We start from the raw sequence: 17138 nt of genomic DNA, 5'->3' as shown, positions 1-17138 counted from the left end.
AGGCTTTGCACATTTAGAGAAGGCCTCAAACATTCCAAGTTCCAGTTTACAATTTTACCAGCCATTGCAGATGATTCTGGGAAGGTAATTCAATGTTCTGAAACATGAGAAACACAGTTTTAACCCCACTACCACTTATGGTAAAATTGACTTTGCATTTTCAGGGATGCTTCTTTTTGAGATCTTTGTTTTTTTTTTTAATCCCTCATTCCCCAAATCAGCAAATTACTCAACAACATTTTGTCAATCAAGGGGTTTAAATTGTTCTGGGGTAAAGTAGAAGTGGAAAAAAGCAGTAGATGCTTGTAAAACAGAAGTAGGAGTTCAGGAGCTCCCGTCGTGAATCACATTGTCTATGACCTGGATAAACTGAGTGACAGATGGAGCTGCATGACTTCAGGCAGGCGCTCCTTAAACCAAGAGAGTTTATGAGTAAGTTTCAGAGCCATGGAATTCTGAAACTATTTCCAGTTGCATGTAGCTTCATGCCATTTTTATAATAATAGAAATGGTCTTTATCCTACACCCCCATCAGTTTTGTTTGTCAAGATGTAGATAAAAGGAGGAGATGCAGGAGAGCTTCGGCCCACACATTTCTTTGCTTCATTGCTTGTTTCCCTGGAAACAATTTAGGTAAGCACTGGTTACTGATTAGTGGTTCAACATCAATGAATGGCCCTGCTGGTATTAATTTGCAAAGTCATGAAATAGATGTGTGGCACCAGGGGTTCTCTTTTGGCCTTTTAATTAAAAAAAAAAAACGCATTTCTAGGAAATTCTCTAAAGCATTGAGTTAGGGTTTTGCTGTTAACGTGGACTGACTTTCCTCTTCCCAGATTTTAAGTGTACCACTATCCCAGTCATTACTGTGGGTAAGATGACTTGGACTTGAACGCTAAAACTCATTCCTTAAAAGTTTCTTTGACCCTGGATGCAGTGTGTCTTGGCTTCCACTGTTAGCAGAGAAGCAGACTGCAAAACCAGAGTGTGGAGCTGCTAGTAGTTTTCCATCTCATCTGTCCGTCAGCCTTTGACATTTCAACTTTGAAGCCATTTTCTGGAGAAGCAAAGGAGAAACTAGAGAGCATGCCACTCTCAACAAACATTCTTAGCTATTCACTCTGACTTGATTCAAAAATAAAATAAATACTGGCAAGACAGAGGCCCATTATTGAACTGGATTCTAAGTTTCCAAAATGTCTTTTGATATTTTGACCTATCAAGGTGGTGCTAGTATCTTCTAACATCATTTTCCATTTTGTTTTGTCTAGGTTAAAGTGATTTAAGCCAAGGCAAGCACTGAGAGTTTAAACTCACAGAAAATGGTCATGTGGTTAATTAACACTTTCCACTTCCATTTGCCACTTCCGTTTCTTATCCGGTTTCTTCCAAGTAACTTTACCTTCTGCTTCCTGTTACCTCTGAGTCTGTTTTGTGACCTTTCCTTCTTCCTCTAAGACTCAGATGACGGGCTAGGGAGATGACCCAATGGTTAAGGGCACTTGTTGCTCTTGTAGAGAACCTGGATTCAGTTGCTAACACCTACATGGTAACTTATAACTGTCCTTCACTCTAGTTCTCAGGGATCTGATGCCCTCTTCTGACCTTCATGGACACCAGGACATATGCCGTGGACATACATACGTGCAGGCAAAATGTTCATGAACATAAAACAAAATAAAAACATCTTTGAGAAAAGATTCAAATATTAAGCTTTATAGCAATTTCCCCACCTACGGTTTGACCTGGTTTTTGCATAACCACCTGGGTGAGTGAGTTGGGAGTCACCAGTGTGGTGTATCTGCTTGTCTCCCATTTACTTTGGTGTCAAAATTAGGCTATTCCTTTTTGACTCACTTTCATATTTCAAATCTACAGTTTAGGGCTTGGCTCTTTGTCAAAGAGAACATGCCTTTTGACAGGCAATTCTTGGCATACAGTGGGAGCTTCAAAGTGTATTGAATGAATGAATAAAGGAATGAATGAATGTTTACCATCCATAAGCCTCCCCTTCCCAAATAGCTTTTATATTCTAGGGTGAGTATTTACTTTATCTCCTTAATATTCTTCTGGAAAATATATTTGAAAACACCCCTCACCCTGCCAAATGGCCCTGTGAAAAAGGATTGACCCAGTGGGGCAATAAATAGCTTTGTTCCTTTTTACATATTTTCTGTGTCATATGACTATTCTCCTTGAAGTTCTGTATCTACTGATTCCACAGAGGAAAGCCTGTTTATCTCTATGATCTTTGGCTGCTGTGGCTCCTCTAAATACATTGATTTGCTCCTGGCTTGGCATCCTAACCTCTGGAGAACTGTGTGGAGGAAAAGGAGCAAGTTGTGGGGGCCACATTAGACTTTGTGGCTGCGTTACTGTTTCTTAGCTTCTCTTCCTTGGTCTAGGAAATGTAACAGCTTCCTTAGAAAAGATGAGAAATGCCTCTTCTCCAAAGTGGAATTTAGTCAGATAAGCTGTCCTGTATCCATGTCAGCTACACTGCATTAAAGATGACGAACCCTAGAATACACTTCACCTGCCCATTACCATTCTTGCATGAGGGTCTTGGTGCAGACCAACGCATTATTAGATGCGTGGTAGACAATGTCGATGATCCTTAGTTTGTGAGTACAACTCAGGGTCATAGGTGAAATTTGTGGAATATTGCTGCAGGGCATGGTCCTTATTCCTTCTTCATACTTGCCTGTTGTGTGTAGTAGGGATCAGTCAGCATTGGTAGCAGGATAGCTCAGCTTGTATTTCCTTTTTCTCTGATAGGGTCTCTCTTGATCCCAGTCTTTTGAGTACTTGTGCCAGTTGCCCCGAGTGATGCCCATTGCTTGGTATTAGCTGGAAAGATATTTGTATATCCTTATGTTCTTGTCTCTCTTTGTCCAGCTCTTCTTTCTGTGGAAATCCATGTTTTACGATCTCTCCCTTATTTCCTAAGGACAAGATGTCATTAAGACCATGGCTGATGTAATTTGTGACCCAAGTTCAAGATCTTGACGCTTAGCTGTAGGACAGAGGATAGATTGCACGACACTTCTCAGTTCCTGTTTATTTCATAAGATGCACTGAAATATAGTAGTCACTGTATTGTAATGTGGGGTTTAAATGAAATAAATATGTACTGAAAACAACTACCATGAACTATCATGCAGTTATTGGTATTTGTGGTTACCAATTACAGTGACCATGTAGGAAAGGATATATTAAAGAAAAACGACAGGGCTTATATTTTACTATGGCAGTTGTTTTTATTGCCAGATTCTGAAAGCAAAAAGGAAGGATATGATCCTTGCCCTCAAAGTATTTATGGTCTCATAGGATAAGACAGATGTATCATTTCATACATACAATAAAAGTATCAACAGTGTTGTCAGATTATCAAAGGAGTCAGTGGACTCACAGAAGAGGGAGCGATCTTTATTTAAACTGTTTGGGTCACTTAGCTAAAGTATAAATGCGGTGGGAATAACATAAAATAACCCCTTTGCACGCAGCTGTTTCTGTAGCTAAAGGAACACATATAAGCTCGACTCAAGTGGATTTTTATGTGACATAGAAAAGGCTTTCATTTTTGAAGATGTCTCACTGTAATTTGAGCAAACGCCATCATAATAAATACAGACGGACTGCGAGTAGAATTGCTGCCTCTCAGAGCAGCCCCAGGCAGCCTGTCAGCGGCCCATCTCCTCTGCACTGGCTTTGTTACTTTCGTAAGCAAAACAAGATGATTCCTATAATGGAGACAAATATCAGGTTCTTGAGTCTGTGATCTTGTCCTCATCATGGTCCCATGTTGAGGGTCATGCTATATAGTTAGGTAAGTGAGGTTCCTGTCATTGTGGGGTAACAGGCAGGATCCATCCCTCGAGATGAAGGATTTTCTGAGTAGATAGCTTTATAAATGATTCCTTCTCACTGGTCTGTAATGGAAGGAAGGGACAGACTATGTAAAAGTTTCTAACCCGGGATGTTCTGTTGTGTCTGGTCACATTTTGGTTTCTAGTAATGCAGACATACTGGGAGTAAACTAGCAACTTATATTTAAAAAAGTGTGACCATGAATTAATTACACATTTCTCCCCTTCTCTTCCCTTTACTGCCCGTAGTTGACACTCCAGATCCTTACGTGGAACTCTTCATCTCTACAACCCCCGACAGCCGGAAGAGAACAAGACACTTCAATAATGACATAAACCCTGTGTGGAATGAAAGCTTTGAGTTCATTTTGGATCCTAATCAGGAAAATGTTTTGGAGGTAAGTGAATCATCTGGGGGCTGTGCACAGTGCTCATTCCTATGGAGAGAGACGCCTTGCCTCTTCCCCGCTGCCTTCTTTCCCCTTGTGGTTGTCTGTGAGCTGGGTGCCATGCTTACTGGGCCGCATGGTATGTGTGAAGCTATGTGAGTGTCCACGTGGATTTCCCAGATGCTTGTAAACTTCGGAGAGGGTGTTTCTTCTGTTCTAATGATGAGATTTTAAAAAGCAGGATATAAATACTATCCATTGCTTTTAAGATATATGTACATGGCTTTTTAAAAAAACAGTTGTATTGCTTTTCTGTATTAATTTCTTTTTCATATTTCAAATCCTAGAGAGAATAAACTTCTATTGTTGTAAATAGTGGTCCATTAGAAATATGTAAAATTTGTTGCTTCAAATAGAAATCCCATATTGAGAAGGAAAAAAAAGAAAGTATTGTGTGTTAAATATTGAGAGCTCTAGGGATGTGTGTAGAGAATGGACTGATGTATGTAGACTTAAGGGACTGTGATTACAAACAACAACAGAAACAAAACATGAGGCCCTTAAGAGACTGTTAAATATTAAATACTTTAGATTTTTTAAATTAAATGTTTTGAGATAGCTCTTGCTTCCATCTTTGAGTGACATAGAACCTGCTGTGTAGACCAGGTTGGCCTCAAAATCCAGTTATTGACCTGCCCTGCTCTTTGAGTGCTGGTGTTAAAAATTTTATGTAACCTCACCTAGCCAGGAACATTATTTTTAAGCCTGAATAACAGTTTTATAGTACTTTGTTTTTAAATTTCATTTGGAGAATGTATTTCCTGCATAAAATGCCCTGTGGAAGTGAGACAAGGGCATTAAATTTCCTAGAACTGAAGTTACAGATCATTGTGAGCCACCATGTGGGTACTGGAAATTGAGCTTAGACCCTTTGGGAAGAACATCTTGAGCTCTTAACTGCCGCACCATCATGCTAGTCCGCCATGATAGAGATTTTAGATAAGATTTCTGGAAAGTGCTTACACTCTCTTTTGCTTTGTAGATCACATTGATGGATGCCAATTACATCATGGATGAAACCCTGGGCACAGCTACATTTCCTGTATCGTCTATGAAGGTGGGAGAGAAGAAAGAAGTCCCTTTTGTTTTCAACCAAGTGAGTAGCAGCAGAGCCACTCCCCACTCCGTGTTCTGTACGCATTGATTTATTTTAGAAAGCTGTGCTTAATCTTGGAAACATGTTTCCTTGGAGAATGCTTTCCCTTTTATTTTGTTTGCTTGTTTCATTCCTGCCCTAACCTTTTGCTCTCTTGTCACTCTTTGTGGTGCTGGAGCATGGATCCAGGGCTTTTCACAGGCTAAGCAAACACCCTACCATCCAGCTATATCCAGAGACCCCTATGCTAGTCTCTCATCATTCTATAAGTAAACCTTGATTGAGGTGATAAATACTATGAGGCATTAATTTTTTTGTTGTTCCAAGTAATAAGAGTGAAGTTAAGCCACAGCTTTGCTCTCCACCAGAGGATCCACCAATACAAATCATTTGGGATCATAAGATGTTGCCAAACGCAGACTATTCCAACATAGTGTGCTATTTTGTTGGAATATGTATTTACTATTACTATAATAAACACACAAGGTAATATTGAATATATTGCTATAGATTAAATATGTCTAAGAAAAGAATTCTGACTCAGATAATTAGGGTCACATCAGAGAAAGGTCAGAAGGAGTGGTGTTGGGTTATTCTTATTATCTCTATACTTTTAGGGTTGTCACAATTTGGTACTCATTTATGAATAATAAAAGCATTGGGGAAATGATTTGTGCAGAACAAACTCAATGTATCTTAATGTATGATAAATGCATAAGAAATGAATTAGAGAATTTTTGGTGAGCCATGTAACAGACTGGTGAGGCAGTACAAACATTTTATCATGTCCAAGGATGTCCATTGTCACTCATCCTTAGAATGACTTCAGGTTCCTCTACTTACACAAACCTTTCTCCCTTAACTCTCAGCTCCTCCTTGTTGTCTGTCCTATTGAAACCTCAGGAAACCTCTTCCTATTTGTTCCCTGAGGGTAACCTGTGGTGTTTGGGGGACTGAGTTATTTATACTGCCCAATTTATCAAATTCCAGTGGTAATAAAATTTATATAGGCCAAGAGAAGTGAATTACTAATTATATGTGCCTGCAGAGTCTCTGCATGACTTATGTGCACACCATGTGCATACACTTACTTAGACGTGAACTTAGATCACAGGTTTCTTGTGCAGTCCACATGATTTGGTCACCCTGAGAATCTAACTCCATCTGTGCATTTCTCACGGGTCTTTTCCCTGCTCTGGAGGGCATGTCTTCGACCAAGAGATGGATGCCTTACTTCTCTGTGGACACCTTTTAACTCCATTTCAGTTACTCATTCATTTCATAAACATTTATCAAAAATCTACAGGGTACCAGCCATTGTGTTTGTACAAGACATATCAGGAACAATATACAGGAAGTTATTCTCTCAGTTGTCTTCCTCTGAGCTAGAGGTGAGAATGGAGTTGTAATGGGAAGTGGAAGGAGGTGTGTGTGTGTGTGTGTGTGTGTGTGTGTGTGTGTGTGTGTGCGCGTGCGTGCGTGTGTGTCACCATGAACTGAGATAAATATCGGTGAGTTATACAGAGAGTTTAATGAGAGTCTGTGCATAAAGGAAGTTTGTTGTGTGAGACGAGGCCCCAGGTGGTTTGAACAGTTTGAGTAGTGAACATGGTGGTTAACACCTTGACATCTGAAGGTAGTCCATTTGGCCTTTGAATTTCTTATTATCTTTCTCATCGTGGAAATTTAGTAGTTCCTTTGTGACTCATACATCTGTAAAAATAGAGATAAAATCTTATATGGGATTTATTATGATAACAATATACATTAAAACAAAAACTATATAAATTTAATGATAACTTGTTATAATTTATTGCATAAAATATAAACTATGCATCATTTAATTAGTTTAAAAGTAATTATATTGTGTATTCTACATTAAGTATGCAGTGATATTTAAAACATATAAATAGTAAACATGCTATATGCATGCATACACCATACAGCAGTGTCTAGTACATATTACACACTATGTATAACTGTGTTTTGTTTTTGTTGCTGATATGACTTGAGAAGAGAGTAGTTTTTCAGGAGGCAGAGAAAGAGTTTCGAGCATTCTAGACAGAAGCAATTGCAAAAGCGTAGTCTTGAAGGAAGGAAGCAAGATGGGGCAAGTTAAAGGCTTGCCAGGTACGCAGTGTTAGTAGTAGGCCAAAGGGCACAGAGGTGGTCAGAACATCGTAGCCCTGCCTGGGCTTTCAATACAGGTCTATAGAGAGCATTGTAAGCATGGGGAAAACAGCTCTTTTATTTGCAATACCTGATCCAAAACCTGATTATGAAAGAAGACATTATAGAGGAAAAGAATATGGTCCATCCCCTTCCGTCATGTCCTACAGCTAAGTTGTATAACCCCCAAGCTCTGAAGAGGCTTCCTACATTCCTGAATTCAAAGTAGGTTATGTAATTCCTTTGCGTAGTGTGTCTGGGACATAGTTAGCCAAAGAGCTTTCTTTTTTTTTTTTTTATGACTTCTCTCTCTAGAATCCCTTGTGGTTTGTATTTGAAGTCAATCCTTTGAGTTGATGAGCTGGGGTGGTCCTTAGGAGAAGGGGAATTGCTGGTTGAAGGAAGAGTCTGGGGCTCTTCCTTGAATTATGTGGGAGTACCCTATGGGAGCCTTGCCTTCCTCTTCATTTCCTGAGATAGGATCTGCCCTAGGTGGGTGGTTTTCTGTCTGTTCTGCTCACACAGATGTGAAAGACAGAACGAGCCACCAGGGAATGCTCCGAGAGTGCAGGTTTCAATAAACTCTGAAGATGAGTATGACAATATGGTACAAGAAGAGCACTTAGCCTTGGTGAAAAAGTACAAAAATTACAAGCCAAGACATTACTAGTCCAAGTTCCCTCAAACTTCTGGCATCTGAAAGTTAATCTGACTCAACACAGAGTGGTGTCTATGGCCAGGAGACAGCTGGAGACTCAACAAGGACCTCCAAATAGACATGGACTGACTCCCAGGGACAGTTTTGGCCATTTGGGGACTTGGAGCCTGGAATCTTGTTTGTCTGGTCACTGTTTTCCTTCTACATGTTTGAATTATCATTTGCTTTCTCTGAGCCTCACTTCCACCCTTAAAATGAGGGCTTAGAATGCGTTCTTTCCTTGCTGCTCTCTGGCTTACTTTATTTTGATCGCGTTCCCAAAGAAACTTGCACATTCTCTTGTTTCTCAGATATTAAAAATAAAAAGAGCAAGAGAAAAGCTTTTTCATTTGCATGTTATGTAATTTCAAAATTTGGACTTTGTCAGTGCAATGACAAGCTTTACTATGAGGAGAATGTGAGTTCTTACATATGCCCTAAACTTGCTAAGTGTCAGAGAGGCACAGAGGTCTTTTTCAGAAATGCAAGAATCTGTTGGAAAAGTAGATAGCCATGTGTACAGTGATGAGTAGCAGGTGATGTGCTTGTGTGTTCCATGTGACTTGCTTCATGATGAGCACACAGCAAATGGCATGGCCGCTGTGTCCTCATATTCTCGTAAGGTTGGTAAAGAGGCAACAATGAGGAAATGAATAATCACTCAGCACTAGCTAGTGATACATATCAGGAAGAAAATTCCACAAAGCAACGTAATAGAACTGGGTGTGGTGGCACATGCCGGAATTGTGAGCGCTAGGGAGGCTGAGGCAGGAAGATAATGATTCTCAGGCCAGTGTGGCCTCCATAGATCCTATCTTAAATAAAGTAAAAGGGCTGGAGAGCTTTCTCACTGGGTAAAGGCACCTGCTGTCATGCCTAACAACCTGGGTTTGACCCAAGAACCACATGATGGAGGGAGATAAGAAACTTCCCCAAGTTGTCCTTTCACCTTCACATGAAAGTGCTTGTGTCATGTATAGGAGACCACATGTATACACACACACACACACACACACACACACACACACACACACACACACAATAGATGAACTATAAAACAACAACAATATAGCAACAACACCCCCAACGATCCTGACAACTGTGCAGCTGAAGTTTCTGGTACATACAGCCAGGAAAGAAGGCCTCTCTAAAGCATTCTAATTCCTCCCTCTCCCCAGATTTTATTCTAAAGGTTTTCAAATATAAATCCCTCAAACATTTCTACAGTGAGCAGACACACAACTGCCATTGTGTCCTTTGGTTTACATTCCTCTGCTGCATATGTTTGCCACACACTTCATCTCTTCACTCATCCATCAGCTGGTCCCTTTGGTACTTTTATAAGCAGATGGCAGACAGCACCATGCTTGACCGCTAAACACTTCAGTATATCACCGAGTACCATTCAGGATCTATATATTATCATTTTGAGTACCATGTGCCTAGTAAACAAAATATGTCCCTAGGGTTAAAGAAATAAACCCCTCGTTTATTAGTTTGCTCATTCTTTGCAAATGCTGCCACGTTCTGTAATGAACATTCTACTGCTATGTTTGTTTGTCATCTGTTTTCCATCTATTCACAAATAACCACGGAACACCCAGCAATGCGAAGCCACTCTTTGGCTACTGATTTCAAGCATGAGCAAACAGGCAAGCATCTTTGTCCTTACAGAGCTCATATTCCGTGTAGTAAACCAGATGAAATGCAAGTTAAAACAGGGAGAGACGCTTCTGTTGGTGAGAACAGCAAATGCTGCATAAGCCAGGGAAGAAGAATGAAGGGGTTGCGTATGTGCAAGGTAAAGAGGGTAGCAAATGACACTCTAGAAAATGTGGCTGGGAAAGGGATTTCAGAGGCTGGGGCAGAAGAGATCTGAGGTAGGAAGACCCTTCCTATGGTTTCAGTGTATCCCCTTAAGAGTCCAGAACTAAGAGTGTATGGCACTGTTGATAGGTGGGAGATAGGAGCTCTTAACATATGGAGGGAGGTATGTCATTGATGCTGGCCATCCTTGGGAGTTGAGGAAATGTTGAATGAACACAACTGGTGCCTCAGCACTTTCTGATTCCTTGTTCCTGACATAATCTCTGGGTGTTTCAATTGTTTCCATACCATCTATCATGGCCTTAATTGGAGCATCCTCACATGGACTTTCAGCCTCTGAAACTAGCTAATCTATGCAAACCTGTGTTCTTTGTAACATACCTATCTGCCATGGTTATAATAAAAGTAAACGGACTAATGTAGTCTAGAGGCCCAGACTGTCTGGCAGGCTAAGTAACTGCAAGGAGGAGGATGGCTCTGGTGCTGAGAAATAAAGAAGGGCAAGAGACTAGGTCTCAAAGGGACAGACGGCAATACGTTACAGCCACTGTGGGTAGCCCGGACATCAAAGGCTCAGCTTTTCATTGAAGAAAAATGTGACCAGCGTGACTCACTCTCAGGGTAGAGGACAGTCCTCATCAGAATGACCTCAGGAACTGCCTCAGGGAAGCCATCATCTTGGATGGGCACAACATGTTCAGGAATGCCATTTCTAGCTAAGGATAATGAGGAGAGACTTGATACATGGAGGAAGAACAGTTTCAGTCAGTCAGAACCCAGCAGCACGTACATGCGAGATGGAAGAACTGACACAGCATCTTCCAGTTTGGGTAATGAGTCATAACAGGTTTGTACCCAGGTAAGAGGAAACTGAGAGCCAGCAAGGTTAGGCTTTTTCCCAAGAAAGGGTTATCAAGGAAAAAGTTATGGTGTAAAGATACCAAGGGTTGAAACTGTGTCAAAAAAAAAGGTGGAGGCCCTAAGAGCAGAGTGCTTTCCTGGAAAGTGATGAGAATAGCAATGCAGGGTGGCAGACACAAGAAAGCCTCTCTGTTATCAACTCTAATGTGTAAGAGTTGAGTCAAGCAGTTTCTTGGTAGGGGTGAGGGCTGCTGAGCTGGAAAACTGGAATTGCTGTTGAACATTCTTACCTAGACTATGACTTACGGCTCATCTTCCTCCAGAACACTGGGCTTTGAGGGTAGAGTCAGTTTTAGAGCTGGGTCAACAGTTTTGAGTGATGCTATATACTCCTCACATCCTTATCTGTGAAGTAGGGTTGCATCTAGTACCCATCTCTTATGACTGTGGTCATGGTTAAGCAGGTTAGTACTGAGAAACAGTACATGGTCCAGAAACCACTGGGTACATATTAGATATTTTCATTATAGTTGTGACTGATCTAATTTAACTAAAGGTGAACCACGTGCTTCATGGAACTCATTTAACTGGATATCATACTTATTTGTTTGTCATTATCCAACTAAAGAACTTATTGTTGACACACAGGTAAAGTCAAATTTAGCAGATACTTGTTTGAAAATGATTTAGACTACTCTAGTCACTCATTCCTGAATTTGTCAAATACAGTGTTTAGGTTTGAATAGCTAATTTTGATCTAAAAAAGATCTAAGTCAGTGGTTCTCAACCTTCCTAATGCCGTGACCCTTTAATAAAGTTCCTTATGCTTTGGTGACCACCAACCATAAAATTGTTTTTGTTTCTACTTCATAACTGTAATTTTGCTGATGTTATGAATCATAATGTAAATTATCCTTGTTTTCTGGTGGTCTTAGGTGACCGCTGTAAAAGGGTCATTTGACCCCCAAGAGGTCAGGATCCACAGACAGAACCACTGCTCTAGATCCTTCAGAAGTTAGTTGGATGTATATAGACAAAGTAGCCCACTTCAAACAAACCATGAAAACGCTGCAGTTTGGAAGTCAGTCAGAGAAATCATATTCTCTAGATAAAGCATGTTTGTTTTGGCCAATACTAGAGCCTCAGGTTTGCACTATGCTTTAATTTTCTGTCTTTATTTGGAAGTTAGTATTATTGCTTAGAAATAGCCATGTTTCATGTGGCATTTGTCTACTTTTGGCCGATTGCTTTCGTTGTTGCTTAGTCATGATTATGACGTGAAAATGAGCTCCTTGGAAGAGATAGCGGGAGAAGCTTTAAAGTAATATAAGAATTTTGAGCTTGACTTCAGAATGTTGTTAGTGTCAGGGTAATTTTATTGAGGAACTGCCTTGGGTGAAGTCTGAGACTCTGAGACTCTAAGTTAGGTAAGTTCAGGAGACAAAGTAGAGTTTGGAGAAAAATCAAGATACTGCAGAGGACCAGGTTATGATGTTGCTTTGCAGTGTGTGCAGAAGTGATACATTTTGTGGAAGTCATACTTTTAAAATTGCGAATTCTTCTCTTTTTGAAAAAATAAACACTGGGGATGGAAACCAGGGCTTAGACATGTTAGGCAAGGATTCACCACTGAGTTGTAGCCACAAATTTTTTAGAATTTGCTGTTTTCTTTGACTAACAGTAGGAAAACGCCACCACCATTTCCACCCAACTGTATCATCAGCAGCAAGACAACCACTGCTTTATAAGGGCATTGTTTAAGTAATCTAAAGTGAGCTGGGGAGAGGTACATTTAATGTGTTTGGTTTATGGTCCCTTTGTCTTAATAGGTTTAGCAACACACTATCCTACATCAATGACAGGATTTCATGAAAAGTCTGAGAATCACTGGCTGAGATGTACTAGTTAGTTTTATGTCAACTTGACATAAGCGAAAGTCATCTGAGAAAAGGGAACCTCAATTAAGAAATACCTCCCTAAGATAAGGCTGCAGGCAAGACTGTAGGGCATTTTCTTAATTGGTGATTGATGAGAAAGGGCCCAGCCCATTGTGGGTGATGCAATCCCTGGGATGGTGGTCCTGGATTCTGTAAAAATGTGGGCTTAGCGAGGTAGTAAGCAGCACTCCTCCATTGCCTCTGCATCAGCTCCTGCCTCCAGGATCCTGCTTGGTTTGATTTTCTGCTGATTTTCCCCAGTGATGGACTGTTACCTGGAAGTCCAAACTGAAATTAACCTTTTTCTTCTCAAATTGCTTTTGGTCATGGTGTTTCATTACAGCAATAGCAGCCCCACCTAAGACAGATGTCAAGAGTATCAGGAAGCCTCTATGCTGGATATAGTACAAATGTAGGCTAAACAATTTCTGGCTTTAAGAAGATGCATTTTTATTTTCGGATACTAGCAATAGACCCGGGCACAATTCCTCTGATTTCTCCATAATAGATAACTTTTGAATTACAGGGTATTTTAGAATATTTCTGTATTTGTGGGGCCCCTGTCTTGGGCAGTAAGTTCTATCAAAAGAGTAAAAGATAGTCAGCTACACACCGTAGTATACTACCTAGCCACAAATATTTGAATACTTTTATTCATGTTAAAAGGCTGAAAACCTGCTTAGACAATAATAGTGAAAATCTTAAAGTTTAATTGACAAAAGCTAGAGAGACCAAGGATCAAAACAGAGAAAAGTGGCTTGCTGGCAGTGTTCTAAGAAACCTGGGTTATTATATGAAAGCCACTTATTAACTGGCTCTTTAGAATTCCACTGATGTCCACATTCGGTAAAAGGATAAACTGAGGAATTATGAGGTCAGAGGGAATAAAGAGGAACAAGCCACAGGAAAAAGTAGTGTAGTTTCTTCATCTTTAAAGATTGCTTAGGGTGTATTCTGGGCAACCGTTGTCCCGAATTCTTGAGTCATAGAAGATTCCTGGTAGGAAGTTTTATGTTAGTCAAGTTTTGTGTATTAGAAATGGTATTTATGAGTATCCCCTTGCTGTGGCTGTAGCCTGCTCTACATTGACAGAGCTACAGTCCCCAGTCTTCGCTCAGAATGTTCTTGCTTGACAGATTTGTATTTGATTCTCCACGGGATGGAATTACAGGCAGGGTATGGCAGCATGATTCTTAGTAAAAGTGACTCTAAACTTTCAAAATTTTCATTTTGTTATCTTGCACAGGTCATGTAAATGGAAACGCACTTAAAAATCTCATTGTCATTTCTTTGACATAGGAAACCAGTTGCCGATTCAATGTGCCAGTCTTTTGCCTTTGTTTCTACCTAGAAGAGATAAAGGAGAATGAACAGGCCAGAGATCAGATTTTGAAATTAATAATTTATTGAAATGAAACAATACAAATATTAAAATATGGAAGTAATGTGTTATAAAATACTTGAAAAACTCGTTATTGCAAGGATAGATGTCAACTTAAAATATTTGACTGTATGAATCTTTTCAGTATAACCACTTAAAAGTGCCTCTTTGTTACCAGATGCTACATTTGCTGTTGTGGTTTCATTCTTTCAACATGTTCAAGAGAACCAATGTCTTAGGTACCTTTAAAATTATGTTAGAGTCTGAAATGGTTTTAACACTAGTTTCTCTACTCCAGTCCCCTTTGCTTTCTCCGACTGAACATGTTGCACGGTAGATGTCAAAATTTTTCTACACAGTGGAATACAAAGAAGAGGTTTTTAGTTTCCACAAGAATGCATAGTTGGTGCAGCCTGGTTTTTACGTCTGTAATTCAGAGGAGTTGGAGTTCTAACTTGTTTTGGCTCCTTGTTACTAATCACGGGGTTGGGGGCTACCTGGGAGATTTGCTCCCCCCCCCCCGCTTTCTAATGCTCTGACCTACAACATAGAAGCCCCCATGAAGAGTCGATTGTAGTGGTTGGCAGAAAACTTTGGTCGTTGTTTGTTGTCTCACAGGAAGTACATATTTTTGTGGCCGTTTTAGCTGAATGACAAGTTCCAGGTAGGAGATGTAGCAATTGTGACTATCAGGTTTCCCAGCAAGTCTGAGCATACTGCATTGTCAGGGGAGGTGGGGCAGGGAAAACTTTCCTTCTGAGCATCTGTGGTCCACTTGGGTAACACCAGGAAGTGAAGGTCTGATCCATGATGACCACTGTAGCAACACATTCTGAGATGTTCAAGATGACAGAAACATCCTGGGCCTGCTTTTATTCTGCCTTTTCCTTAAGAGTTTTGGCCTCTATTTAGGATCATCTATTTAGGAATATCTTAAAAAATATTGATGACCATGAATAGAAAAGGTATTCTACTGGGAAGACAAATATAATCATAAACATGGCATACCCAATTTCTGTTTTGTATATTAAATCAATGAAGCAATGAGGCACTGGATACCTTCAAGCATTGAATATTTTAATATGTAAGTTGGTCCAGTACTTACCAGTTGAAAATTCAGCTTTCTATGAAATATTTACTCTCATGAGGTATACTTTGCAATAGAGCATTATAAGATAGCTCATTTCCTATCCATTTATCCATGGAGATTTGGCCCCCTGGAGAGACATACATTAAGTTTAATCCCATTTTAGTAGCAACTAAATGTTTCCTTTGAGATGGTCGGACATAGCTGTAATTCCAATTCTAGATCAACCTAGGTTGTATAGTGAGATCTTGTCTCAAAAAGCAAACAAACAACACCCAGCAACAGCAACTATAAAACAGAATTTGTGTCTCCTGTGCCTGATTGATCATACTTAATAACCCTGACAACACTATTCAGTATAAAGTCTTTTCCAAGTCCCCTGTGGGAAAGACTCCAGTTGAAATTTCAAAGTCAGAAATGGACAGGGATGTGATCTAGGTACTGTTCCCACTGATAAATAGTAATTATTTTATAATAATTTTAATTTATAATTAAACACAATTCTTCCAGGCATGTGTAATTCCCTTTGTCCTAGAATTTTTAGAGTATTTTTTTATCAGCCGTAAAAGTAATAGCTACATCTCCTTCCATGAATTATGATTTATAAAGTCAGGCAGAAAACTATTCTTTGGGTCAGACCATCCCATGATTTTATCCCTATTAGTTTTTGGATACTTTTTGACAGGACAAGATTGCCTGATGTACTCCACATCACATGAACATTCAGCAGATATTCACTGATTACCCATCAGTCCATCAGTTTCAAATACTTTGCAGTGGACTGGTAGTAGAAACCTCTTTAAGTTCAGTTCACTCTGAAACATATGTTAATACAGATTTTACTATCTATTACTTATAAAGCCCATACTGAGAATCATCTGTAAACTTATTTTAAACCTGTCTTCTCCCATACTTTTTACCCCAAAGGTAACAAATATTGTAATTTTTGATGATTCTAAACTTATGGCCTTCACATTTCTTTTTTTTTAATTTTTTTATTAATTTATTTATTTATTAAAGATTTCTGTCTCTTCCCCGCCACCGCCTCCTATTTCCCTCCCCCTCCCCCAATTAAGTCTCCCCCCAGCCCGAAAAGCAATCAGGGTTCCCTGTCCTGTGGGAAGTCCAAGGAACCCCCACCTCCATCCAGGTCTAGTAAGTTGAGCATCCAAACTGCCTAGGCTCCCACAAAGCCAGTGCGTGCAGTAGGATCAGAAACCCATTGCCATTGTTCTTGAGTTCTCAGTTGGCCTTCACATTTCAAGAAGCAAATCCTAGTTCTATAGTAATGAATAGGTAGTCACTCCAATCTATGTTCTTATGGTAACTAGTATAATAAAAGTAATAGCACAATTTTAAAATTAAACAGCAACTTTCAGGATATTTTCCCATTGGTTCTTCAGGGACATTGTTCAGTACTGATGTCATCAGTACTAACTAATGTCAGAGGCCTTTCAATAGAGCAGAGATGTACTTTCTGGAAAGACACTTTTCATGCATGTTTTCTCTGTGAATATTATGTACTTACTTCCTTTTAAGTTAAATGAAACTTCTCTGCTTGACCGGATACAGTTTGGTTGGCTCAAAAGTACCCATGGGAAAGTAAAATCTAGATTCACCTCATTGCACTGGTAGATGATTCTTGGATCCTAAATCTGGGTACCAGCAGGCATGAGTGGACATATTCCAGTCTCACATGTTGCACACATGCACATGTGAGCTTCCACCCAGGCTTTCTTTGGTTTCTTGGCCATGGTGGACATTG

The 17138-nt window shown here is 39.8% G+C and overlaps 1 protein-coding gene across 1 annotated transcript in view; it reads left to right on the top strand.

Annotated features, from left to right (window-relative positions):
- Positions 1–17138, top strand: part of Pla2g4a (phospholipase A2 group IVA) — a 145967-nt gene that overhangs the window by 70194 nt on the left and 58635 nt on the right. The window contains exons 4-5 of the mRNA XM_075988187.1: positions 4119–4267; positions 5301–5414. Coding sequence (XP_075844302.1) covers positions 4119–4267; positions 5301–5414 — 263 coding nt within the window. The remainder of the gene's footprint in view (positions 1–4118; positions 4268–5300; positions 5415–17138) is intronic.

The sequence above is a fragment of the Microtus pennsylvanicus genome, chromosome 10 (assembly GCF_037038515.1).
Source record: "Microtus pennsylvanicus isolate mMicPen1 chromosome 10, mMicPen1.hap1, whole genome shotgun sequence".
Taxonomy (NCBI): domain Eukaryota; kingdom Metazoa; phylum Chordata; class Mammalia; order Rodentia; family Cricetidae; genus Microtus; species Microtus pennsylvanicus.
Note: the sequence above shows the minus strand (reverse complement) of the source record. Positions and strands in the feature narration are given on the sequence as shown.